This window comes from Cheilinus undulatus, linkage group 1, assembly GCF_018320785.1.
Source record: "Cheilinus undulatus linkage group 1, ASM1832078v1, whole genome shotgun sequence".
Lineage (NCBI taxonomy): Eukaryota > Metazoa > Chordata > Actinopteri > Labriformes > Labridae > Cheilinus > Cheilinus undulatus.
This window is the reverse complement of record NC_054865.1, coordinates 22525050-22552470: the sequence shown is the minus strand read 5'-3', so window position 1 is coordinate 22552470 and position 27421 is coordinate 22525050. Positions and strand designations below refer to the sequence as shown.

Below are 27421 nucleotides of genomic sequence, written 5' to 3'. Positions count from 1 at the left end.
GGAGGTGAAAGTTGGGAAGATGCTGTCTACCACTATGTGTAGGGGGTAATAGAAGTTGGAGGTTTCTAGCCACAAAGGGCAGGCAGCGGTGGAAGGTTAAGGTTAATTAAAAAACGCTGCAGGTTGCTGAAAACAAGAGGATGTTCAGACTATAGCTGTCTTCACAACCTGCAGATGGAGGCAGAAGCTGCAGGTCATGGCACAGAGATGAGGTGCAGATTGAGGTGGCAGCTGTCTGACTACTAAGTCAGTTTCAGGTAGTTTGCAGAGGCTGTAAGAGGAGGCAGCAGGGGGAGAGTAAGGGAAAGCTTTCTGGGCTCAGCATGCATAAGACACCCATGGAGGTTAGCAAAAACATTGTAAATTTGAGGAGTACTTATCAACTTTTATTTTTTAACTGAAATTCTTACTGTAACTTGCTAAAACAAAACATTTCTGAAGTGTTGCATTTTTTATAATGTAATGTTTTAAACGTTAAACTCCTGTTCTTAATAAAGTGTTGGAATTTAGCATTTTTTAAAATTGGGTTTTTCTTGAATGTCCCTATATGTCAGTCTGTCTGTCTACCTATCTATGAACGAGCAGGCCCAGTGAATAAAACTACTGTCAGACTGTGTATAGCAAGGACACAAGGAGGTCAGTGTAAGATCCAACTCACTTGCATTAATAATCATTTATGTATGCAGTTGCTGAAATGGCTCAAAGTCCTTTAAAAAAGTATACCCTCCTTTGTTTTCTTTTGGGCCAAAAATTCCTCCACAGTGATGTGAAAGACTCAGTTATCTCACCAAGGCGGCACAAGTTATTAGGTTTGGGGGTGATTCCTTTTCCATTTTTTCCCTTAATGAACATGATGATCATCTAAAAACTGCATTTGATGATCTTTGCCCAACATAAGCATGTGTTTGATGATCCGAAACACTGAAGTGTGACAAATATGCAGGAAAAAAATCAGGTAAGGGGCAAATACTTCTTCTCAGCGCTGTCAGATAGAAGCAGGGCTTGCAGATCCTAACAAAATCTAAAAGAACACAGCAGCTTTTAGCCACAATGAGTATGTGGAGGCGGAAGCTGCAGCAGCCTGCCTAAATATGCAGATGAAGGCAGAGGCTGGAAAACAGTTGATAAGGAGGAACAGACAGAAGTCTGTTTCAGTATGCAGGTACAGATGGCAGCTGGCAGTGTCTGACATGTCCACCAGATCTCCACCTTTTACCTTTTCCTTCCAGCGGAGTGGAAATCCTTCCTTCACTTGCAGGCATTGCTGGGACTGTGGACGTCTGTGCTGTAGCTTCTTTATATAAACTGGCCACACAGTATGGAAAATGTCCAATAGGCGTTTCATCTTTACTGTCTTCCCTTCTTTTTTGGGATCACTGGGAGTACACGTCTGTGTCAAAGACCGGTACATCACTGAGGCCTAATGCTGGATGTGAGTGACCATCTGATGGTAATGTATTTTTAAAGGCTGCCTTGAGCATCACACAGGACAAATGCATCATGACAGCAAAGGGTGAGTGGAGTTTGTGTATGCAGGAGAGAGTGACAGACTGGAAAATAAGAATAAAAGATTCATGGGGCTTTTCTTATGGTCTGCACTGAATGGGAAATCTTTTCAATTGATTTTCAAACTGATCATATTTAATCAGTTATTAACCCTTAATTACTCTCTCTATAAACTGAAACTAAACGTTAATGTTCAAACCATTTAAATATGGTGAATACATATCCAAACCTGGGCCTCCAGTATGTCTTACCTTGTAACGCTGCCTTCAGCCTGCAGGTGGTGCTGTTTCTTCTTTCTTTGCTCCATTGAACAGAAACGCTAAGACAGGAGTGAGTAAACTCTCATTTAATTCAACAGAATGAAATTATACAACCAGTGGTCTAAATCATAAATGAGTCCCATACAGGCTACATGTTCTTCTCTTTAGGAAAACAGGTTGTGCTTGTTTTACACACTCAGTTCATGGGGATGCAGAGAATTACATTTTCTCCTGGTAAAGGTGGGGTTCAGGGGTGGGATGGTTGCTGTTTTGATTCAGTCTAGGCCTCACAACCAAATTCTTCCTCATAAACAATCATCCATAGCCTTTATTAGCAGAAATATACTTTTTTTCTTACCAAAATAAGTCTATTCATGTGCTCTTCCTGAGGAGAGACTGAATGGAGCGATACCCTCTGTGTAAGTGTGAGGTAACAATAAAAACTACATAATCTTTATAGTAATATCACATCATCATCATCACCATCATGTTTCTGATCATCATTTTTCTCCTCCTCATCATCAACACCCTAAGTAATGAACACGCCATCTTCATAAAATCATCTGATCAACATTTGAAAAAGATTAAAGAGTTAAAAGCCAAGCATCATCATGAGGCTGGATATATATACTGGTTTGAACAGTACAGTACACCGACAAAAATAAAGACTCAAATTATTAGAAGACGCACCATTTATCATATATCTGTGCATGGCAGGTGAGTAAATGTAAAAACTCAGTCCAGGACGACTCCATCCCTCTTCTCTTGCTGTTGATTGGTTACCGGTCTCCTCTGCAACCAAACAGAGACAAGTCTGGGTCTGCATGCGAGAACCCCCCTTCTTATGAAAAAAGATTTAATGAGTAGATGGAGCAGGAATGACTCCATCCTCCATACAGTCTACAGCCATCAGTATCTGGAAGATGTTCATGTTTTTTCCTCTTTGAGTCTTGTCTGCTAACCTCCTAATCCTTCAGACAGGACTGTGAGTGGAGCCTCAAGTGTCACTGCAATACTTTTTGATATTGCTTTGAAAGCAAAGAAGAGACAGGAGTGATCGTTTAAACACTTTAGTGACTCTCCTTCTCTTCTTTCCATGAGTGAATCTTTCTGCCTTTCCTTTCTCACTTTCCTCTTCCTCCTACCATCTAGAAGTCCATGGACATGGAGCGCTGTTGTGGATCAACCACAGTGGTACTGTTACGAGCGCTGTTACCACGCATACTGAGGGTACCGCAGGCTCCAGCCATCCCACCACCGATTCCTCCAGCAATGCCACTCGGCCCCGCCATGCTCACTCCTCCTGCCAGACCCACTCCTCCAGACATCCCCATACCGCCCGACATCGCCACTCCTCCTGCTATCCCCACAGATCCTCCGATCCCTCCTCCTGCAATCCCTGATGGTCCTCCTACTCCCATTGCCCCACCTGTGGCTCCTACTGCTCCTCCGCTGCCTCGTCCATAGATCTCACAAGGGATCTCCTCCGTGACACGGTCCTCGATGACCTGCTGGTCACAGTCATGAGTCTGTGAGTGCTGCTTGTAGCCATAGCAGCTCTTCTTGTAGCTGGCTGTGGAGTTGAACGTCTTCATGGGTGGAGGCTTGGAGAAATCGTTGTGGTATGACAGCTCCATGGAGCTCAGGGTGGTGCGGCTGTGCTTCATACTGCCCCCGCCTGTAGCGACTGAAGCCTGGGAGCCGCAGTGGTGCTCATGGACACAGCGGGACATGGTGGAAGAACGCCGTAGCTTGTGGAAGCTGTCCAGTTCTTCAGTCAGGTCGGCTAAATCTGATGACATCTCTTTGTCACGAAGAGAGAAGAGCTCGTAGTGTGGTGGGTCGAAGACCTCCTGGAAGCCCGCCTTATTGAAAACACCAGGGCGGCGAGCTACGACCTGAAAGAAGACACATTAAAAAGGTTAAACTTCAAATACTGAAAAGTTACACTGAAACTAAACATAATGAGTTTACTCAATGAACTACTCTCTTAGTAAAAATTACCTTGTTTATTTAAGTAGGTAGCAGCTGGCTTAACCCAAAATACAGATCATGCAACATACATACAGATCCCCACAGGGGTGGGGGGTTTGTTTTGATAGAGGACTCCTGTTTAATACTCTGAACTGAGGCGTGGACTTTATCTTTGGCCTCTAATTTCCTGTGGTTTCCACTCTAGCACATCTCTTCTTGTCAAGCATTTCTTAAAGTGCTTTCACACTAGAAAAAAACTTTCTTGTGTTTTCAGGGTGAGCTGCAAGGAGGACACAAACAGCTAAATTTTCACTGACTTCACCTTAGAATTTTCCTGTCAGCACTCTAGTAAACCTTCTGTGGGAAGTCTGATCTAAGAACACAGCAGAAAATATTCAGGAAAATTAAACACCAGTGAGTGGGAGGGGGCAATGCCGTTTTTATGCTGTAACTGGTGCACGAAGATGGTATGAATGCATGCAACTGGTGCAATGTCCATGCAGGGAATGCAACTATACATGGTATTGATATAAAGGTAAAAACTGTCATTAAAGAGACAGATTTCCCATGTCATGCCTTGCGTCCTGAGACCCCCTGTGTAAGGTTCATGTGTGCTTCCAAACTCATGAGACTTTCATGGCCAGACAGATCAGAAAACTTTAATAAGAAAAAGTGGCTTCAGATGATCCAATGTGTCTGTGCAGTCTGTCACAGAGTATTATGCATTTTGGATGCAAATCCTTATTTTTAGAGATCTGCCAGAAATGAAGTATTCATGATGGGTTCAGGGGGTTGACTGGACGAGGACAGAAATGTTCTTTTAGGTTTGTACTTTTCTTAGTGGGTTTATGTAAGAGGAATTGTAGTTTAAACATGGTTGTCATCTACCTCTGTGCAACAAACAAAAAAAAAAAAACACAAAACAATCCATCAGCTAATCAGACTGGCTAAATCCAAATATTTTCTGTCTGGACAAACCCCTGTAGTATGCACTAAAACATCTTCAACATCATGTGCAGCTCTACAAGGGGACATGTCAGTTTCACCTCTTTTCGTATCACAACAGATCCTATCAAGAGATTAGTATGCAACTTTTGTCAAATTTCATTCAGCTGGTTTTCAGTCTCCTGCTTAAATATGAGTATCAACAAAAGTAAACCATCAAAACATATGACAAAAACACATCGGGATTTGTCACAAGAAAAAGATGTATGCCATACCTCTGTTGAGATTATGTGACATTTGAACAAAAACGTGTTTACAAATTAATATATAGATATTTTCTTCTTAGTCAAAACTAGAATTTCAGCGATTTATTGCAATGAACTGTGGTTATTAAAATTAGTAAAAATGTTGAAGACTGACCCTTGAGCAGATTCTGGATAATTGGAATAAAAGTTTCTTGAGAGCGCTCGTTGAATGTGTTAACTGATGGTTTAGACAGCCCAGGCTATGAGCCTGCTTATAATGATTATGTAAGAGCTGTGAAGTCCAGACACTCAGGCTAAGGACGCACTCACATTAGGCCATCCGTACCATGCCGTATTCTAACCGTACTGAAGCCCATTTGACCCCTCCCCTGTCCCCCCTTTGGCCCACACTCATACTGCTCAACGCATCCAGGCCTGGGCACGGATACGTCACGCGCTGACGTCATCACACGAAGCCTTCACCGTTGATGAACTTATACGTGTTGATGACTCAGAATACATAAGTATTGGTTTTTAGCTGTAAAATAGCAACAGATTTATATGATATTTGATCTGATACCAGAGTTATTTCACCTGACCTGGGATCAGTAGGTTACGTTATCTATACAGAGCCCAGTGAGGACAGAGAGAGAAAGCAGTTCATAGTGGAGAGTTATCCTTCACATCATATATTCTGGAGCTTGATCAGAGTTTCAAGCACTTCTGCTGAATGAAACCCCAACTTTGTAACTCATATGAGCCCCTACAGTCATTCCTCTGCGTGTCCTTATACTATCTGAATCCCCCTGGCATTCCTTTATGCGCCATGATCTGTGGCATCTCTCAGTGTAATTTTGGATGCCTTTCAGTGCTGCACCAAACAAGCTCTCATGTCACAGGACAGCCTGTATCCAGAGCTGGATTAAATTTTCAGATAAAGTTTTTTGTTTTTTTTTTAACCGTGACGAGAGCAATTTTAACCATCTGATGAGAGCTGGAGCTGAAGTTAAGTTAATTCAGTGGGTGATAGTATGGTATTATAATTTTATAATAAGAGAAGTTAAATCAGCTGTGAGATGGCTGCACACACTTGTCTGCGTGTTTGGCACTCTCCTTTACGCACGGAGGATGAAAGGTGTTTGTTATCCTGTGAGCTGCTGTTTGGGACTAAATCAAGGGAAGAAGCTTTATTTCACAAACCAAAAAGCCTGGTTAAAGCCTGACTTTGCTAGAAATTAGTTAGGAATGTGGACTGGACTGGGATCCATTAGAAAGAGGTTGTAGTGGGGCTGTGTGAAGTTAAATTCCTCAGCTCTTATAAAATCTTTGTAACTTGTTGAAATACAATGAGACAAAATATATAGTTCTCTCACTATCCTTCTAGAAAAAATCCTGCTGTCTCTAGCATGCAGCTGCTGCCTAGTGGGCTCTCTGTGCTCTGAGGTGGGTCCTTTTGTTGTTACTTCACGTTGCGTTACATTCCCGCGCCTGTGCTCCTTCATTTGCATCTGTGCCGTGCCTAGGTCCACCTCGTCCTTCCATGCTGGGGCCGCAAAACTATTAAAAACTTTATACCTTATGTTGTTTCCTGCTGCAAAAGTCCCTGGATATATCCTATTTAGTTGAATCATTGTTTTTTATTCTTATTTAAATAGGTTTTTTTTTTATTTTTATAGATATTTTTACCTACATATTTACATTTTATTCAGTATTACATTGTTATTTTTAATTTTCAGTTTGCTGCAGTAGCCCTGAGCTGGCTGTCGACCCTTGTTGCTGCTGTTTTTCAGCTTACTGCAGTTTCTAATATTTAATTTGAAAGCATTGCATATTTTTGAAGCTCCCTGTTTCTATGTGAAGCCAACATAGAGTTTAAATAAATGTACTGGGAATAATATTAAGTTATATGCATTTTAAAATATACCTTGGTCTTTGAATAAGAAATCCTATTCCAAGTTCACAAGAGACTTTTATAGCATATACACATAATACCACCAAAACCAATAAGAATATTAATCTTGATTTTAAAGGATTATGGATTTCATATCAGAAAACGGTACATATATCCCGACTGAAAAAAATGGATCGGCCCATCTCTACTTTTTATATCTTTATTTGTAAAGATCATAAATATGAGTATTGAGATATCAAATTATCATCACTTGTTAAGATTTAAGTTTTTGCAGTGAAAAAAAACTTTCATTTTTATGGAAAATCATTGAAATACAGCTCAGGGTCCTTTTTAGAGCAATCATTTTGCATAATGTTTATCTGTCATACAGGGAGACATTTATTAGAGGATTCAGGGACACATATTTCTTTAATTACAGAAGCCTCATTAGAAAAGCCATTAAGAAATGATTCTTGAGTAAGGAGTGCCTGCTAGGCATGATGAGAAATGAAGCAAACAGAGATCAGACTCGTTATTAAAAAGTAGCCAAGAACAAAAACCTTGAAACCAAACATGAAGTTATTAATGTTTTTTCATCTTGCCAGAGGTAGTTGTTGCCACTTTCTTTTGTTTGGTTCTGTTGGTGACACTCTCCGAAAGTGTCTCTTCTTTTCCAGATCCACCTGTTTTTCAGCAGAACAAAAAGGTCAACAGCAAATCCTGAGTTACCTTCTTCCTGGGCTGCTTCATCTGGACCAGGATGGAGATGATGAGAAGAACCAGAACTATGCCTGATGAGACACCAATGACGGTGCCATGCGTTTTGGTGATCTGATGAAAAAGCCCCTTGGATCGCTTCTCTGGAGGGCAGGAGAAAGGACAGAATAAGAAAAAGACAGAAAAACACAAACATGCTGGAAAACTGAAAAATAATTCTGCTCACCTTTGCAGTGATTTTCATCCCATGGGTAGACGCAGTTCTGAACTCCATTGCACACCAGGGAGTTGTTAATACACATGTTGCTGTGGCAGAAGAATGTGTTTGCTGAACAGGGAGCTGCAGGCACAAGGAAATGCAGAGATAATAGAATTTAGAAAAACAACAGGAAAGTGCTATGTAAACGATGACTACACTGTGAAAAGGACTGGGAGCTATTTCGTTGGTAATAACAATAAAACAAAAAAAACAATAAAGAAGAAAATCTGGCTGCAGAAATCTTCAGAGGCATGAAATAAAAAAGCCATAATGCTCCATTATTTCCTGAAATACTGGAGGTCTAATGGAGACAGTCTGCAGTCCTCAGACATCGTACATCATCATTTCCTGCAGACACAACATCATGAGGCGATGAGCGGAGGACACCGCCGCTTCACTGAACTGCAGCCTACATGTCGAAGGAGTGTGAGAAGCAAGAAGGCAGAAAGGAGAGAGGAGGTGGTAGTTAGAAAACTAGGAGAGGGCAGAGGAGGAAAAGGGAAGAGATGAAAAGAAAAGAAGGTGGTGGGGTGGTTGTAGGAATGGCTTCCAGACATCACAGGGAGAAAATGGCCTGGCAGGTGCCATGAGACCTCGACATTAAAGTGACTGTTAGCGTATGAAGGCTGTGAAGGCAGAGACAGAGACGACTGGTAATTGATGCTGGCTGCTGGGCTCAGGAGATCGATGCACTGCCAGTCAGAAGAAAGAGCTGCTGTAAGGCTGAGGCAAGATGCAGCTGCCTGAGTTTGTAGAGGTTATAGGGGGCTGCAGCAAAAACGCACAGGAAACTTTGTTATTACGCGCAGAAGAGGGATCAAAATGATTGAAGTGGAAGCAAGCTTGGTGATTTTAATATCTGGCCTGCAGTCATGGTCTGAGAAACTGTCTTGTAAAAAGTCCTGAAAATGTGATAACACTTGACTAAATCACTGACATTTTGTTGTCTCTACATTTATTTTTAAGTACCACCAATACTCAGAACACTCAAACATCAGGATGTCACCATAGACTGTATGAAAGAGACTGATAACAGGATCTACATTTTTAAAGATTTAAAAAGACCAACTACTCAAGCCATAAGGTCTACTGTGGCAGATTTCAGGCTGCAGGAGCAGCACACCTGAAACTCCTTTTACCCACCTCAAGCTGGACTTTGGGAACAGAGAGCAAAAGTACATTTTGTGATTGAGTCAGAGCAAAGCCTGTAGCTTCCAGCACTTTTCAGATGTATAAAATCACACTGAGGGAAGCTGATTTAATAGAGCCTCGTAAATAAGGATATACCAATGATTTTGTCTATGTGCAGTAAATGAAGATCAACCAACCTCATCGTATAGAATACAATGATGAATCAAGGACTTAAGATTCATTATAAACCTCAGTGCTCTATAGTATACAGATTTAAGGCATCGAGAAGATGCATGCATATACAAAACACCACTGTAATCAACCACAAGCATAAAAGTGGCAAAAAGTATTTTCTTTGCATCAAAAGAAAAAACAAGACTAATTTTAGAAAAAAAAATAGTCTCAGCTTTAACTTATTTACAAGTTGCTCAATATAAAGCTAAAAAGGCAAAGAATCATCAATCAAGAATCCAAGATACGAACCTAGCACAAAAAGAAAATAAATTTGTGTTTGGCAGATTTTTTTCTTTGTTGTAACAATGCTTCTTGGCAATACATATTATACCATTGGAAAGCCTGTTTATTTCACTTTTAAGTTCAGGCACATTTGTAAGGAACGTGTGTTTGTGGGATGAGCAGCAGAGCTGAGTATGTGGGTTGTACCCATGAAAAATTTGTCAAATCCTCTCTGCCAATGCCAAACAGCTTATTCTGCTGTTGCCATTCACTCTTGTTTAGTGATGTTTAGTGGATTGGATGATTGAAGTCTGAAGAACAAGATATATTGGTAATTTAACAATTTCATCAGCCCCCTTTGTTTTAAAACTACACAAATATTTACAGAACAAACAGAGTTGGAGGTTGGGGGTGGAATAATCGTTCATTAATCTGAATCGAGGTAAAAAGTTCAATTAACGGTGGCAACAGCGTGAGGCAACAGTGTAACCCCTGTGCCACCGTGCAGCCCTCTGCTGGTATCACACTAGGCAAAATCTTCCCTAAAAGGCTGGTTCTACAAATACTGTATAATTGTTGAGGCCTAAGCTTGAACACCTTCTACCCCAACCACTTTTTAGAAAACTTGCATTTGCATGCACTCATCAATTGATCACATAGTTAAGGTGCTAGATGGAGACAGAGCAGAGCTTTAAGGATGCAGTGATAGTTCAGCGGGCCAGAAGATAAACAGATGTGCGGACTGACATTGGATCTGGTGGAGTTCCATCAGAATCTCACTTGTTCTTACAACTAAATCTAAAAACAGAAGCAGAAAAACTAGCCCACAATCTCTTTTGACACATCTATAACAATTTAATACAGGGGTCATCAACTACATTTGTAAAAGGGAACGCTTTTTATCTTAGGAGATGCTTTGGGGGCTGGACTTTCAAATAAATGTGCAGAAAACAGGTGTGCTGCTTTTATTCTCTGGCAGGAAAAACTGCACTCTCAAAAAGTGGAAAGTTGATGCAGAAAACTGCAGATTTAATTTGGACAGGACTGATGAGTACTTGTTTATCAAGCTTTATATTTAGTTATAATGGCTTACAGATGGATTTTTGATTAAAAAAAATCATAAAAACAATAACAACAACAATGGCTAAGCATTAAGTCATCCCTGGTAAAACGATTGCAATGTTGATTGTTTTGGGGTTGATTTAAGAAATAACTCCTGATAACCAAAAAAATTTTCTCCTCCTGATGTTTCTGAATTTAACAATCTTTTGGGGCCAGATTATGAGCTTTGGGGGGTCTTAATTTTATTTAATTGATTTATCAACTTTTAATACTTTTTAAAGTTGCTTTTTTTGAGCTTTTCTTGCCTTCATTTGATAGAATGGACAGTGGATAGATCTGGAAACAGAGATGAGAGACGGGGGATGGCGTGGTGAAAGAGCTGCAGGCTGGACTTAAACCTGGGCCACCCCCATACAAGGGGAGCAACCTAACCACTACACCATCTGTGCCCCAACTTTTAATACATTTTAAGACCCTGCAGACACACTTAGGAAAAGGTCAGGGAATCAAGGTTTTTTTTTTCTGTTCATGCATGCAGCTTTGGAAACATTTCACCTTCAAAGAAGAGAAACTGGAACAGGAAGGAAACGGAAAAAGTGTCAGAGGGACCAACAAAGGCAGAGTTCCCTTTCCTTCCTATTTTATCTTATGTAAGACCGACAAAAACACAATCAGAGGTGGAAGGGAACACGAACACATACTTAATTACTGTACTTAAGAAGAGATACATAGATTTAAAATACACTGAGCCATTTAATCTCCTCTAAGCACCCTTAATACTAAGGAACAGTATCATCGCCAGACAATGTTGCTTTCCAACTCCTCCATGACTCTTTACTCACACCATATACTTTTCAACCTGTCTCTTATGGCTTTTTAATTTCCTTGCCTGCTCAACAGAATGTTTCTACCTCTGGTTGCCTTTTATAAACAGAGTCCCTGGCAGCTCCAGACTCTGAGTCTTTATCACAGCTGAAACAGACTGCGGTCCGCTCCACCAGCTTCACCCGTGCTCCAGGGGTCTGCTGTGATGAGGGCTCTGAGCCTCCATTTCCCCTTCCTGCATGCTTTCTCAGCCTCAGGGTTGAATAACTTTGACAAAAAGGGGGAAAGGGCTGTACATGTGAGTGGGGTTGTGCTTGAGGAAGTGTGTGTGTTGAATGTCCGCCTCATCTATCTCCAAGTGAGCCTGCAGACAGGGTCGCTCCCCTGACACTGTGATCACTTCCAAAATGATTATGTCTCTCTCGCCTCAAAAAGTAGCTTCTCACAAGGTGACAACAACGCACCACCCTCTGACACAGACTTTCTTTTCATAAGCACAGAACTCATGTCTGGATGCAGACAATGTGTGTTACTAGAGTCGTACTACGTCTGGATCAAGCACCAGGGCAACCGAGTGCAAGAGGCAAGACTCATCTTGTTCTCTGAGTGACAAAGATTAATGGTTCCCTCTGACCCCCAACCAAACTTCAGTCGCTGACTCCAACCGAATAAAGTTTCAGTGTTATCAAGAGACTTCAGACTTCTCTGAGATGAACTGTGTGATCAGAATTAATGAGGATCCAAAGGGTCTTAAGGACTGGCTGAGTGTAAAGAGAAAACCCACCGTTGCTGAATTTAAAAGGCCATTAAGCTCTGACTGCCGTGGTCATGGGAAAGCTCATGAAAACAACATTAGCATTCACCCAGGGTTTGGCGAGTATGCGGGAGAATGTGACAATTAATACCTGAGTCTATTCAGGCATGTCATGAAAATATAATGTGCTAAGATAGAAAAATGCAGATTTAAGCAGCATCTGTTTGCAAGTTTATTGTCCTTCAGAAATGATGAAGTTAAATGCCTAATTACTTCCAGGAGATCTTTTATGCCAACTCAGCTACTTTCTGCCAAACAGATTATGTCTATTTTCCTCTTATAAGAGACCTATGATAAACAGAGTAATACGCTGTGACATGCATATCAATAATTTATTTAATGCTTTCAGTTGTTCACAAATGCTGGAGTGAATAATTGGTTTTCTTCTATCTATGCTCCAAACATGGCACAGTGTAATTAGCTTTTCTCATTGAAATGACACTTCAGCGTCTCTTAGTGACTACTGATGCAGACCCCATAAATCAGCTGTTGTTAAGTGTGGGTGGATAATGTCATGGCTGTTACAGTAAAGTAATGACGTAAAGTGCTTTCATTTCAATCCAAAACACAGTTACACAATCATTAAAAGGAGGGTTTTACATTTTCATTTAAACTAAACTGACACATGTCCTATTGAAACAGTATCTGATTAAATAATCAAATAATCAAGCAGACCTCTAGTAAAATGACTATAATTTACCACTGTAAAAGGGGAAAACAAATTAATGTTCAAATTTAACCACAAGAGAGAGCACCAAAGAAATTGTCCTCTTCCTGTTTTCATATCAGGCAATGAAAGTGAACAGTATGGTACAATGCAAGGTTCTGATTAGTGGAATAAGGTTGCCAACTATGCTCCTTCTAGGGTGTTTTACTGCACAATTGCGCACTTCACTCCATCACTTTGCACAAAAGAGAAAAAGTTGCGCACTCAAATATCCCCAATGAGTTTTGACTGTTTCTTTTTCTAAAATGCACTGTGAACAACGGCACATTTATGCATAGGCTAGGGCTTTTTTTATTCGGGTTGCGATTTCTCATAAAGAGGTCGTGGTGGTGGTGGGTCCCAATGCCCAACCAGTTGAGAACTACTGGATTAGACAATGGGTGTAAATGAAGGAGGGAAGATGAAGAGAAACTAATGAAACAAAACAGCTGCCTTGCACAGATGAAAAACTTCCAGTGATGTTTTAAAAGCAGCAGAACTCTTCCATGATATGGTTTCAGCACATAAGTAATTTTGAGAGGCACTCAGCCTCAGCTTTCTGAGAGCAAATTTACCTGAGATAACTGATGTGAAAGCTGTGAGCTTAACCACAGTTACCTTGAGCTAAAGCGGTCGCCTGCAGTGCTACAGCCTGAAAACTTCCACAGATCACTAAAAAGCAACTAAATTTCAGCTGCCATCAAGGAAATGCTTTATTAGTTTACTAAAGCACATGGAATCTCAAGAGGCAATGATGGCAACAAGAAAACCAAAACAGGACAACCAAGGAGTTAACAGCTTTTGCTGCTTTGTACATACAGTGCAGCTACACAAGGTTTTAGTGTTGCAGCAGGGGTGTGAGTGATACTCTTCCAGGTGGTACACAGAATGTGAGGCAGACTGATTATTATTTTAGTGCAAATGTCTTACACATAAATGACTCAGTCTCATCTTCACAGTGAGGAAAATTATTTTAACAGAGGTAATGGATCAGGTCAGAGTCAGTGTCTGCAGATACCCAAAGCTCAGGTATTGGATTTATATCAGGGCTTTAAAAGCTGGATCAATGCATCAGTAACAACGCATCAGTCTTTGATGATATTGTTAAGTCGAGTCCAAAGTCATCAAAAATGTGACTCGAGTCTGACTCGAGTCCAAGTCGCGTGACTCGAGTCCACACCTCAGCTTAGCAACACTGGTAGATCAGCAAACACATCTGTCTGTCACATCTTTTTTGAGTTTGCATTATATCCATGATCTTTAAAGATAATAAAAATGATGTGATAACATTTCTTTGTATCCCTTGCTCATCTGAAGTTACATCAAGGTCTGATGATGCCACTTACCAGATAATCTATATTTTTTTCAAAGCCTGGTATTCTAAGAATAGAAATCACGCACCGACAAATCCATTTGATGCACCTGTCACAGATCAGATCTCGCTGTATTTCTGAATTACTCATTAACGTAAAGTGACTGACAGCTCAACAGAAATGATGCACCAGTTCAGAAAACAAGGTCCATGCTTATTGTTATAAAGATTCCTGGTACTCACGGTCAACGAAGGAGGTGAAGAGCATGCGGAAGCGGCTGAGACGGCTCTTCTCATCAGCCCACATTCGTACGACCCCCACACCGTTATCCAGCATCACATCGTTGGCTACGGTGCTACAGAACTTGGCCTTGAGGTTCTCGATGGCACTGCTACCGTCGTACACAGCAACAAAGTTTTTCTTGCACTCGTTTGAGTGCTCCATCTGATACTCCAGGAAGCGAAGATAGATCTGCAGACAAGAAAAGACATTCCAAATCCAGTCTGCATCAATAGCAATTTCATCATCATTGCAATATGAGCATTTATACGAAATGGATCATCAAAGTCTAGCTCTCAGATAAAAATCCATTCTTACTCTGCATGTGGACTTCTTACTGTAAAAATAGTAGTTTTGAGTTTGGAATATAATGGCTATGATTTCAAACCATGCTGATTAATCTTTTTGCCAATTTAAAGTAAAAATGATGTTTTTCACAAGACACATACTGCAAAAACATTTAAAGAAAAAAAAATATGAGCAACCTCTATGAACTAACATGCACTCTTTCATTTTTTTTATTTTTTTTATCACACTTTACATTGTTACTGTATTATTGAACTATGTTGCCATGTTGGCTTTATCAAATCAGTGTTCTGCATAAAAACCTGTTTGCCATAAATCAGCCTTTGCAGTCTTAATACAAGAAAACACATAAAAATATGCAGAAATAAGTAAAGCGAATATTTGTCATCAGTATGAAGAAAAAGAAAAAGAATGAATAGGAGCAATGGAAAATAAGCAATTAAAGCAGACTGTTATAATCTGAAAAACCTCTTTAGTGAACCACAATAGCTAGGGATGAGAAAAAAGGTTTCGAAAATAAAAGATACATACAAGCAGAATATTATTAACAAAGTTAATGTAGTAAATTTGAATGAGATGTGTAGGGGCCGTGCATTTGTTTTCAGTATTAGGTTGTATATTTGGTTTACCAAATGGTGTTTGTTTTATATTTTTATTTTTTCATTTTCCATTATAACATTAAAACATACTTTCTTTCAGTAGTTATTTGTTTAGAACAGTACATATAGGTTTGGATAATTATTTTTCATTTTTTTTCTTGGTATTTGGGGATCTCTGCTAGCACCTGATCTAATATATGTGGGCAGGAACAGGATCAGCATGCAGCCTGGTGGGCTGGTCGTGTTTTCGTCAAGAACCATGATTTTCTTTGTTATTTTGTTTGCTTGCTTGCATTTGGATATATAACCTATAAGCAAAAACAGAACCTGCATAAACAATAGATTTATTTTGTCTGCATACTCAACAATTTAAACACACACACAATAACTGCCTCTGTATCCATTCGTCTATCATGCATTAACTACTTTTGAAACAGTTTATTATCCATCCATTTACTGTGAAACATTTTTAACTCATCTGTTTGGTTATTCATTTCCCTCTGCTGATTGGCTGGTCGCTTCAGTTCAAGAAATAACAGCTTTTTGCCATGTGCACACAGCCTCAGATGCAGTATATTCACCTTTAATTGTCCAAACATGGATACCCACTTATTTTTGACCAGCTTTATCATGCTGCTCTTCAGAACTACTGTAAAATACTAACCTGGCATGCCAGACAGACTGTTTCATATCTCCATTGCATTAGATAACTTTCACATTCACCTGAGAAACCTCCCATGCAAAGCGTTTGGGAATGGCAGGACTGTTCAAAAAATTCTCAGAAGGGGATTGGATGAACGTTCTGTCACATTCATTAAAAAGCGACAAAACAAAATGAGGTGGTTGGGCATGTGCAGCTGCGGTTGTAACCTGAGCTTGAGGTACTGCCGTAGTTTATGAACAGTGGAGCTTGTTAGTGGATAAAACTAATGCTGAGGTTCCCTCTTCCCTGTCAAGAAGAGCTTTCAGTGTGGCTCTTTACTCCTGTTTGAATAAGAAATGTGGCTCAGTTGTGAAAAAACTGCTACTATACTATAGCTACATCCAAGCAAAACGCTACACCAGTAGCAGCTATTGCTCCCCTCTCCTGGTACAACTAAACCCCACCTGTAGCTACCGCCTCATTCTCCTCAAATGATTCTGATTGGTCAGCTCTTGCAAGATGGATTTTCCTGATGACAGACATGAAATCTGGCCAATCCATCTGCTTAGCAAGGTTATTTAAACACAGTTTCGTTTCATTCTTGCATTAAATGATATAGTTTCAGACCATCTATTCCCAAAATCAATCTATGGTTCTTAAACTCCGTAGGACTGAGAGTCCCTTTTTTCAATCTTTTCCTCCAAGAAATTCAAACACCTAACAAAGCAGAAAATACTTGAAGTGAGATCTATGTTACTCACTTACATGTAAAACTTAATAATTAGCCTTTGCAAAGAAATAGGGTCGTTCTTAGAGCCACTTGTTTTTTGTCTTTTCCCAGTAAGTTCAAGAAACCTGTTTGGAAAGGTTACACCTGGAGAGGCTTACATTAAAATAAAATTTAAAAAAAAACATAGAATATGTGTTTAATATGTTCTAAGACCTATAACTGAAATTCTTTCAAAATGAAGACTAATCTTGTGAGTGTGGTGCAGACAGTATTGCTCTCTGTATCTGTACTTTGTCTTTTTTGTCTGCTTTTATTGAGAAATTTTGCATCTAGTCTAAGCATGGATGTGGCTACTGTTATTCATGAGAAAAGATGTGCTGCTATCTTATTCTTTTGGATTGTGGATGTTGTGATGCTTTTATTCTGGTTTGGCATTAATTGAGCATAAAGTGTAGTTCAGGCAGGCCACGGACTCAAGCACTGCCATATTGAGATCAGCTGATCTCACGCAAGCCCTCATCTACTGACGGCCAGCTGATTTGCTCAAAGTATGCTATTGGATAATCACACTCCTGCTGTCTTATTTAAACTGCTCTAGCTTGGCTACACTCACTCTGCAAGCTGCTTTTGCAATCCTCCTCCACCCCAGCTCCTCCTTCATGCTGCTTCTAATTTACTCAATGCCCTTCTGTTGTCATTGATGCCTGCTCTGCTCTGCCTTGGTGTTAGCGTTGGCATAGGAAGAATAGGAAAGTGTGCTGTTCCTGCTCAATGCTTTCCACATCAGCTCGTGGAAGGACGGGGGTGTCCCACAACAGCCACATCGCTAAATATAAATAACAGCATAAGTGCTAATAAATAACTGTAAATAAAGAAATATTTATACCCACAAATCATGTGTGTTTCTGAACAAAGTGGTCCAGACTGAATTATGTTTTATATGGTTAAAAAAGCAATACAACATAATTTTATTTAACATAGCCAATGTTTTTCTTTGTATCTTATTTCAAAATGTTAATTGTGAAACTGCTTGTGTTTAAGTTTGTGATCTTATCCAGTAAAGAGGTTAAATCAGTGCTTTCCACCAGTGCCTCTACTTCCACTGGTCTCTTTTAAGCACAAGTATCCATACTTCTACTTGAGTAGATAATGCGTGTACTGTTGCCACCTCTGTGCAGCAGTTAAGTAGCTCCTCTTTTGCCCACTGTGAGTGTGTTGCTCTGTTCTTTCTGCTTGGTTGAGCTAATATCTGTCTGGGCAACTCAGCGCAGCGGCTAAATTCAGATCCTCATCGCTACTGCTTCACTCTGCACATGCACAACCAATGAAATCACTCTGCATGTTTGTATGGGAAATGAGCTACTGCATTCGTGAGTCATGCATAATTGTTCATAAGTGTATGCATAATATTACCCTGTATGCATATGATTATAAAACAAGTGTTGGTGTTTACTTACAGTCCCATATTTACAGTATTATGTCATTTGAGACTGTATTTGTGTTTAATTCCTAATTAAATGTGCATGACTCCTCCTGTTTGTGTTTGTTAGTGTGTGTTAGAGCCAGTGAGTTTCACAGGAGTGTGCTGATGACTCATTTAGCTATGTGGAAGAAGCAGAGCAGCAATAAATACAGGATACCCGGGCTATGGTAGTTAATTCAGCTGTATTTTTTTCATTTGAAATCAGAACACATCACTGAGTGTTCATCTTGTACTCGAAAATGCACTCATGAAACTGCACGCCTGTGTATTGTATAAATAGAAATTTTCTGGGATTTCTTTTCCCATTAGGATATTCTGTGCATCTGCACTGCTAGAAACAACTTAAGTATAATAACAGCAGGAATCACAGCAGGAGAAATGGTTATATGTGATTTTTTACTATGTAAAGTCATGCTATGTAGCTTTTTACATTGGAGAAACCACTGAATGACAGAGCTCTAAAAAAAAGAGACCACTCACTGCAGTAATATTTCCCTCTAGCTCTTCTATTTTACTCTTCATAGATTTGTGTTTGACTAAAATGAATGGGATTCGCCCAATTTCAACAAAAATATTCCAATTTAGACCTTTTATTGGTGGAAAATAGCAACTGGTTTATGAAATATTGAGTGCAGTTTTGTTAGACTTTTGCTAATGCAGAAGTCCAATTCATTTTTAAATAACAGGACAAATGATTCAACTTAGAAAGGGTCCATTAATAATTTGGTGGAATATCTCTGATTTTTAACTAAAGCTTTCAAGCATCTTAGGATACACTCCATCAGTTTTTTACATTGCTGTTGGGTGACATTATGCCTCTCTTTGTGCAAAAATTCAAGCGTCTCATCTTTTTTCAATGCCTTGTATGATGATCACCAAGTCAGGACCTTTGTATGATGATCAAGTGTACCTGTGTTTAAATTCAGTAAACACAGAAGCGGACTCAAGGTAAACTTGAAATGGTTATAAATATATCTTGGTTGCTTGTTTACTGATTAACTGTTTATCTAACAGAGCAGGTAAGGCTGTGATTTTCCTGTGGCACAAAAGCAAATGATATGAGGAAAAGCTTTAATCTGCAGAAATCCATCACAATTGTTTCTCAGTGGGAAACAAATCTGCTGTGCAGGTTGATACACATATTTGTGCCGAGGCTTCACATTCAGAGATGTTCCTTTTCTTGTTTGTATTCAGAGCATCATTATTTCTTCTCTGATTCCTTTTTTTGGACAACTATTCAGATCTATTCTTGGATCAACTGTGTGCGTCACAAGAGAGATGCAATTTCATCTCATTTGTCGGGTTAAAAAAAAAAAATCAACTCGACGCAGTTCTCCGCCACCACACTGATTAAAATAATTACAAAATAATGGGAACCAAAAATAATACTCTGAGCTGGAGTGAGCTTTTGCAAGGCATTCAGAAGGATGTGCAGCAAAATGCTTGAAGTGTCACGAAACAGGAGTTGAGAGCAGTATTGTCAAGGACTCAGGTGAAAATAGAAAAAATTCAGTTTTTCTTTAGGCTGAGTTTGTGTCAGTGCCTGAAACAAATATCCAGAAGGGAGGAAGGAACATCCTAGAATGGTTTTACATGTGATCAAAGATGTTTATGCCTTCTTTTTTATCCTAACAGCATTACAAGTTTGCAGCAGAAGAGTTTAACAGGCTAAATACAAAAGCCTCTGTATTACACAGCTCAACACATCATCAGCTAGCAGCAGTTAGTCATCTTAGGCACTCATTCAAAGTCTGGCACCCATGAGTGGGTCAGAATGGCTTTGCTTAAGGATGCAAAATAAGATTTCTCTTAGGAAGAAATGACACACAAGTACAGAAAAGGGCCAGCAAAGAGAAAAGACAAGCCTTGCCAACAGGGGCCAACAAAATCAAGTTGCAAACACAGTTTCTAATATTTGCTTTAAAAATGATAAATCAAGGGTACTAACAGCCTGGTAGTATCTCTGTTCACCCCATGTACAACAAGCTTTAGTCCTAAGCATGGCCAGCATGGTTCATATCCAGTCTTTGGCTTCTATTCCTCTCCTCCCCCAGTATCCACTGTCCTATCTCTGTAATAACGGCATAAAAGCCTAGGACCTTAAAAAAGAAACATTAAGTAAGATAAGTTCACATTAAGTGAAGTTGCTGATTTCAATAATCAGATAACATTTTACCTCAGCCTAATCCTAAAGCACTTAAGGAGCGCTCTGAAGGTTGCAAAAATCTTGAAAAGCTTAAAATGCTAATAGAAAGTCAGGGTCTGCTTTCAAGGCTTCACTATAAACGTAGAGTTAAACGTCTTGGACTCAGACCCAGAACTGCTCCTCTTGAGATTTCAGGCTCCCTCCCTCTGGAGGGGATTTAAACTGCAAAAGGCTGGGTCCAACAGCTTTTATCTCTCATGCCTTAAAGCTATTACACTCTCATGATCCCTTTCAACTACTGTTGGTTAGAGAGGGCTTTAAACAAAGTTAAACACAGAAAAACTTTCATGATGATATCCTGATGTATTCATTTTCCAAACCTAAAAAAGACACATCTGTCTGTATGCATCTGTCTTCTGTTTTTCTATTTAAATATGACTGTAAGACAAATTTTCCCTCAGACAGCTGAAGTAAAGTGAAAGTCTGTGAGTATACAAAGTTTAAATTAGATAATCTTTGGTCATAGATTCAGAGTTAAATTATAGAATCTGTAACATCATGGTTTGGATTTTGAGAAGTCTTTTATTTTCCTTCAAGAAGGGTGAAAAACTTTAACACACAGGTATAAATGATCCAGCTCCAGGTGCTCAAATTGTTTTTGTAATATGAAAGGTCTTAAATTCACAGGGCTACACATTAAAAATACACCAATGCGTGCCGGCTCATGCCTTTAACAGCCTCACTTTTTGAAATATTCTCTTTCATGAGCACTGGTGGATTGTGTGATACGAGAAGCCCTCCTGATGTCTCTATTTTGTATATTCCCTCTCTTTTTTTGCATGTTAGTAGACAGTCTAAGTAGAACTGGCCAATTGTGTGACAGCATGCTTTGGTGTAGGAAAAACAGTTTGAATGAAAACACAAGCAGGCAGCTCAACATAATGTCTTCCTGCCTCCCGTCAGAGATGATCAGACGATTTATTCATCTCTACAAACTGAAATCTGCATGCAAGTGCAGTGGACATTTGCTTTAAATAAAAAAACTACAGCTTTAACAACACATCTGCTTGATGCAGTGTTGCAAAAGCCAAAAAATGTTAAGGTTTCCCAACTCCTTTAAATGCACCAGAAATGGATGATTTGACGTACATTCATTTGACATTTTAACTGTTTTTTCTTCTCTGTAGGAAAGACCATACAAAGCATTGATCTCTACCAACAGATCACCCGATCCAACACTCTGCAGCTTTAGTAGTTTTAAAGCTAATTGTTTAAACAGACGAATAACCAGACCTTTAAATAAATCTCAGAAGAATTAAAAAATGGTGTCCCAGACAAAGAATTTGCATAGTGAACTCTGATTAATCAGATTTTGCATGCTGATGACTTATCATTGAACGTCTTTTTTTTTATCTCACCAGGCCTTATTTACTGATTGCTCTGAAGAATTTGTTCTTAAAATTAATTTAAGCTTACCCTGAAAAGCAAAAGGATTTGTTAGTCTGTCATCGGGCAAATCCATCTTGAAAAGCTCCAATCCAGCTTAGCTTAGTTTAGCTGAAAACGACTCTGACCAATTAGCGTCATTTGAGGAGAACGAGGTGGGAAAAACAGGCGGGGTTTAGTTGTACTGGAGCCAAAAGCAATGGCTGCCACCGGTGTAGTGATCAGGTTGAAGCTAGAGTGTAGTTGCAGTTTCATCAGAAATTGACCAATTTTCTGTATGGCATAAAAGGTTAAAACAACAATGAAAGCGTTCCATGACAAGAAGATGGTTTTGCTCTTCTCTCGGCCTGTCTGAGTTCAATTTTGCAGTCGTTACGCGTGGCTTGCCGGTGCATACAATGGCTTCTGCTGTGGCAGCTATTAGCACGGATATAGCTATAGTACAGCAGTAGACTAATTAGAACTGGAAAACATTTCTTCATTAAGTGTAAAGAGCCACATTAAAAGCTTTGTTGGTAAGGAAGTTGTTTTTGCACATCTTCTGGCTGGCCTTGGCATAAACCCCGTTCTCAGAGTTTTACAGAGACTCCATAGTTCATATATTACAGCAGCACTAGCCTGTAGAGCACATGCCTGACTATCTCATTTTGTCCTGTCATTTTGTTTGGCCTGAATTTAATGTGATGTTGAGAATGTTTGTCCAATCACCTTCAGATATCTTTATTAAAAGTCCTGCCCTTTCTAAATGCATTGCATGGGAGGTTTCTCAGGTGAATGTGAAGCATATCCATGCAATGAATATATGAAACAGTACATCTGGTGTGTCACGTTAATATTTAACAGTAGTTCTGAAAGGCAGGTAAAACTAAGGCAGTTCTTAAGAATATTCTGACATTCACCAAAGGTTTCTTATCTTGCAATGTTTAGTCTTAACTGCAAAATGTAAAAGTCTGAATATAAAATTAGCACTTCAATGAGAATTGTTTCATCAAATATTAGCAGCCACTTTAAAACTTCCTAGGCCGAAGTATTTCTTATTTGTGGGATCCAGTATGCATTTACTTTAACACACTCCTGTGTGCCTCCTATGTTTGCACACAGCCCTGCAGTTTCATGCCCTCATATGGGCATAGAAGGGGTGTTTGTCTATGCGAATAAGGAAAAAAGCGCATGAGCTTCCAGTTTGAGCACATGGCATACATTAATTCCAGCACACAACTGCGAACCATTCAGCTTTGTAAAAACCTTTCATGAATTTGGTGTGGGTTTCTTTTTCAAAATTTCCTAAGCACAACTTAAGAAAGGTCATGAGGTTCATTTATCTTTATTCTCATTTCAAAACAAAAAAGGTACCATAATCCATATAATTAAACTATATGTCTTCTGAAGTTAGAATAACAATTCCATTACAGGAGGTAACGCATCCTCTCTCTTTCTCATTAAAACTGCATTATGATGACCTTATAATGATATTACAGATGCCCATTTATATTACAGAAATGCTCATAGCTGTAATGATCGTTGTAAGTCCAGAGACTATGCATTTTAAATGGTAGACCATTTTACTTGCTGTCCAGTGCTCGGACAAAAGCTGTTCAATTAGCATTTGGCTTTTTTTGGATGATCACCTATTTGTTCAAAATACTCCTACACTTGTTATTTTCCCTTGATACCGTAGGCACTTTGAAAACTAAGAGTTAAAGGACAGCTGCGATAATGCCATTGCTTCAGTGACCCTTCAGAACAGTGTAATTTACCTTAAATTTATTCACACACACTGAGGAGATTGAGTTATTTTCAGAATTGCATCAACAGTATGAATCAGTGAGTATTTATACTTAGATACACCATGAGTCATGATTTATTTGGTGAAGCAGGCAAATTTATGTAAAATTAGAAATTTAACTCCCGATACAGCTGGAATGGAATAATCCTGGTTTCATAGGCAGGCGTTTGACTGTGAGACTGTCAGTTGAATGAGGCTCTTTTATGTTAATAGTGTACTATTTGACAATTTTGATGTAGAACCACACCAAACATGAGATATAAGATTAGATAATAGCATCTTTTCTGATTGCTAATATTGTTGCTGCTTCTGACCTTTGACTGAGGAGGAGCCCTGATGGTCCAGATACAGTCCAGAGCGTCACCAGGCTTCACTTTCTCCTCCTCCTCCACCTGACTGGAGCGAATGACCCCGTCCCATCCACCGATCTCAAACTGACAGTCTGTGGAGAGACGGAGGGGAAATGTGGGGGAGAGGTGAGAGAAAATAAGAAAGTAAGGGAAGAAAGAGAAAGGTAGGAGACAGGAGAGGTGAGAGATGGGTTACAGTGAGGTAAAAAAAAGAAGAGAGAGGTAGAAGATAAAAGAAAAATGATGAGGAGAGGAACATGACAGGGAGAGGGACAGATGAAGGGTTTTATTCAAAGGAATAAAGGTAGAATTGAAGTGAGCACAGTGGATTAGGATTAAGAACATTAAAAAGACGGAGGAACAAAGGCAAGGGGACAGGAAGGAATGAACGGGATAAGAGAGGTGTGTGTTCCTTCATGTGTTTAAATTTGTATGTTTGTGTATGAACATCCTTTCACTTTATATCGAATTGTGTGCTTGTCAAGGTACATTTGTGCATTCAGCATTTACGTCAGAGGCAGAGATAGCCTCCGGTAAGCTCCTGAGCGCAGCGGAGCTCTTCAAAAAGGATCGAACAGAACCCAGCAAAAAGAAGTGAGGAGCTTACCTGGGATGGGGTTTAGCAGTCCGCCCACATGCAGATGGAAATCAGGGTCTGAAATGATAAGATTTGGGAGGCACGTTACCCTCAATCCACGGTGCAGAAATAGGTAAGCAGAGAACATGAGATAAGATCCCATTAAGGCGGGCCAGATAAAACACAATGAGGTCTGTTTGAAGCTAATATCTGCCGCCTGATGGAGGACTCTGATTTCTAAGCATATTGGGTTCAGATTCAGGCAGCTGTGATGTTGAATCTAAGCCTGACAAAGAGACAGAAAAGTGATGGAAAGCTGGCTATGATGTTCTGGAAATCTGACACACCAGAGTCCATCTATACTCATCTGCAAAGCCCATTACAGCTCATGTTAGTGGGTAAAATGGGCAACAAAACAATAACATTATGGGTAATGGTAAATGAATGAATGAATACAGCACTTTTCTAGCTGTTCGACTACACTTAACTATTCACACACTAATGCCACTAATCACACTATCCCTTCACATGCCGCTGACACCAGAGGGAATAATCTGGTGGTCTCTAGTAAAGAGACTACTGGTTCTACCTACTGAGCTACAGTCCCGTCTTTGGAAAAAGCTATCTTTTATTGCAGAATTATCTCTAAAAACAAATTCTGCTATTAAATTCAGAATCTGGTGGTGAGCAACAAGGTGTGGGAAGTGTTTTGGATTCAATTTGGAGTCTGAAAATGACTGCAAATTAGCATTTCTGTGGGCATTTGCTTTATCTTTCTACAACATAATGCTGGAAACAGCAACTGTGGACAGCCAAGGGTGTGAAACACGATGGCTGTAATGCAATCCTGAGCAACAACTGAGCGTTTTATTATATGCTATTAACAGCCATCTGTCTGCAAATGCAGCAAATTACATAGTTAGAATCCTTCCCTTCTCACTTCTTCTCGCATTTTCTATCTATTTAAGCTTGCCAGAAGAGATGCACCAACAGTGAAACTCAGGGCTAATTCAAATAACAATTCAGCCAGTTGCTCATTTAGATTGTTATTAAAGTAAGCTTTAGGATTTGATGTGTTTCAGTTGGTGTCACTGATCTTACTTAGAGATGTTGTAAGACTCCCAAACATCTAATTTTCTTAATGTTGGTTAGATCTATTTAAACATAAATCTGCAGATGGCAGAGGCAGACAACATACTTTTGAAGTGTTCTCTTAATTTTTTCCTGGCAATGCATAAATTTACAGATGACTACTGTTTTACAGTAGAGCTTGTAGTTACCTCTAATGTACTTGAGTATTTCCTTTAAAGCATTGATTCCCAACCTGGGGTATGGGACCCCCCAGGGGGGCACCAACTATCTTAAGGGAGGTGTGCAGCTTTTCTCTGCTCTGAGGCTGCCAAAAATAGATTTGCAAATATTGACTAAAACCATGATAAAGCAGTTATTAAGTAGTTTTTACAGGTTTTTGATATGAAAAGCACGCATAGGCCTTTTTAGGGTTTATCAGTGAAACAATGAAAATCTATGTTGATTTTTGATGGCAGTGTGTCATTTTTTCTTCCCCTTTTGGGTCCTATGGGGCTTCACTTTTGTAAGGTACAAGTAGGGGGGCTCCTGGGCAAAAATGGTTCAGAAACACTGCTTTAAAGGATTTTTTTTAAAACATTTTTGGCTTGGTTTGGTCAGACAGCTTAAGAGCAGGTAAAACCTCAGATCACTTTTAAGATTAAAACCTATACATACCTAGCACAAAAAGTATGGACATTTTGTTTGGCAGATTATTTCTTTGTTGTAACAATGCTTCTTGGCAATAAATCTTATACTGTTGGAAAGTCTGTTTATTTCCCTTTGAAATGGTGCCATATTTGTAAGGAACATGCATTTGTGGGATGAGCAGCAGAGCTGAGTATGTGGGTTGTGCCCATGTAAAATTTGCCTTATCTTCTCTGCCCATGCCAAATGGCTTATTCTGACTCTTGTTTGGTGGATTGGATTATTGAAGTCTGAAGAAACAAGACATATTGGCAATTTCGCAATAATTCATTTAAAAAAACAGGAATCTCAGTATTGTGTGGAAGAACCATACACGGCCACAGCAGCCTGGCTCCTCCTCGTCATGCTGGTCACCAGCCTGGTCACACACTGCTGTGGGATGGCATCCCATTCTTCAACCAGCATTTGTCGCAAATCAGCCAATGTGGTTGTGTTGGTCACTCTGGCATGAACAGCACACCCAGGCTGATCCCACAAATGTTCAATGGGGTTAAGGTCAGGACTGCTGGCAGGCCAATCCATCCTCTCCACTCCCAAATTCTGGAGGTTGTCTCAGGTAAACCCCCACTCTGTAGGGGCGAGCGTTGTCCTTTTGGAGGATAGAGTTCTGCAGACTGTGGAGATATGGGATTGCCACTGGTTGCAGAATCTCATCTCCATACCTCTGCACTGAGATGGCAATGAGGCACCTGACTGTGAGAACCAGAGTCAATAGCAAAAGCAAAATAAGCTGTTTGGCATTGGCAGAAAAGATCTGGCACATTTTTATGGGTGCAACCCACATATTCAGTTCTACTGCTCATCTCACAAATGCATGTTCCTTACAAATCTGGCACCATGAAAAGGGGTAAGAAACAGGCTTTCCAACAGCATTTTAGGCATTAAATAGTACTGTAGATCAGTTAGGGTCCAACTCTCAAAATTAGACTTAAAGTATTCAAGTTTCAATATTTTCATTTTTTATGTTTTGTTATTCCATTTGACATTATTTAGGTTTATTACCTCCGCCAAAGAGGTTATGTGATCGGGTGGGTTTGTTTGTTTGTTTGTTTGTTAGTAACATAACTCAAAAAGCTATGGATGGATTTTGATGAAATTTTCAGGAAATATCAAAAATGGCATAAGGAAGAACTGCTTCGATTTTGGAAGTGATCCAGATCACTGTCTGGATCCAGGAATTCTTAAAGAATTCTTTA

At 39.6% G+C, this 27421-nt stretch overlaps 1 protein-coding gene across 1 annotated transcript in view; it reads right to left on the bottom strand.

Moving 5' to 3' along the window:
- Nucleotides 1-1893: 1893 nt before the first annotated feature.
- The window catches only part of LOC121510818 (neuropilin and tolloid-like protein 2), a 41266-nt gene continuing 15738 nt past the window's right edge, over nt 1894-27421 (bottom strand). The window contains exons 5-10 of the mRNA XM_041789064.1: nt 24480-24527; nt 23837-23964; nt 14347-14575; nt 7765-7878; nt 7551-7681; nt 1894-3664 (exon numbers count right to left, since the gene is read on the bottom strand). Coding sequence (XP_041644998.1) covers nt 2915-3664; nt 7551-7681; nt 7765-7878; nt 14347-14575; nt 23837-23964; nt 24480-24527 — 1400 coding nt within the window. The 3' untranslated portion in view covers nt 1894-2914. The remainder of the gene's footprint in view (nt 3665-7550; nt 7682-7764; nt 7879-14346; nt 14576-23836; nt 23965-24479; nt 24528-27421) is intronic.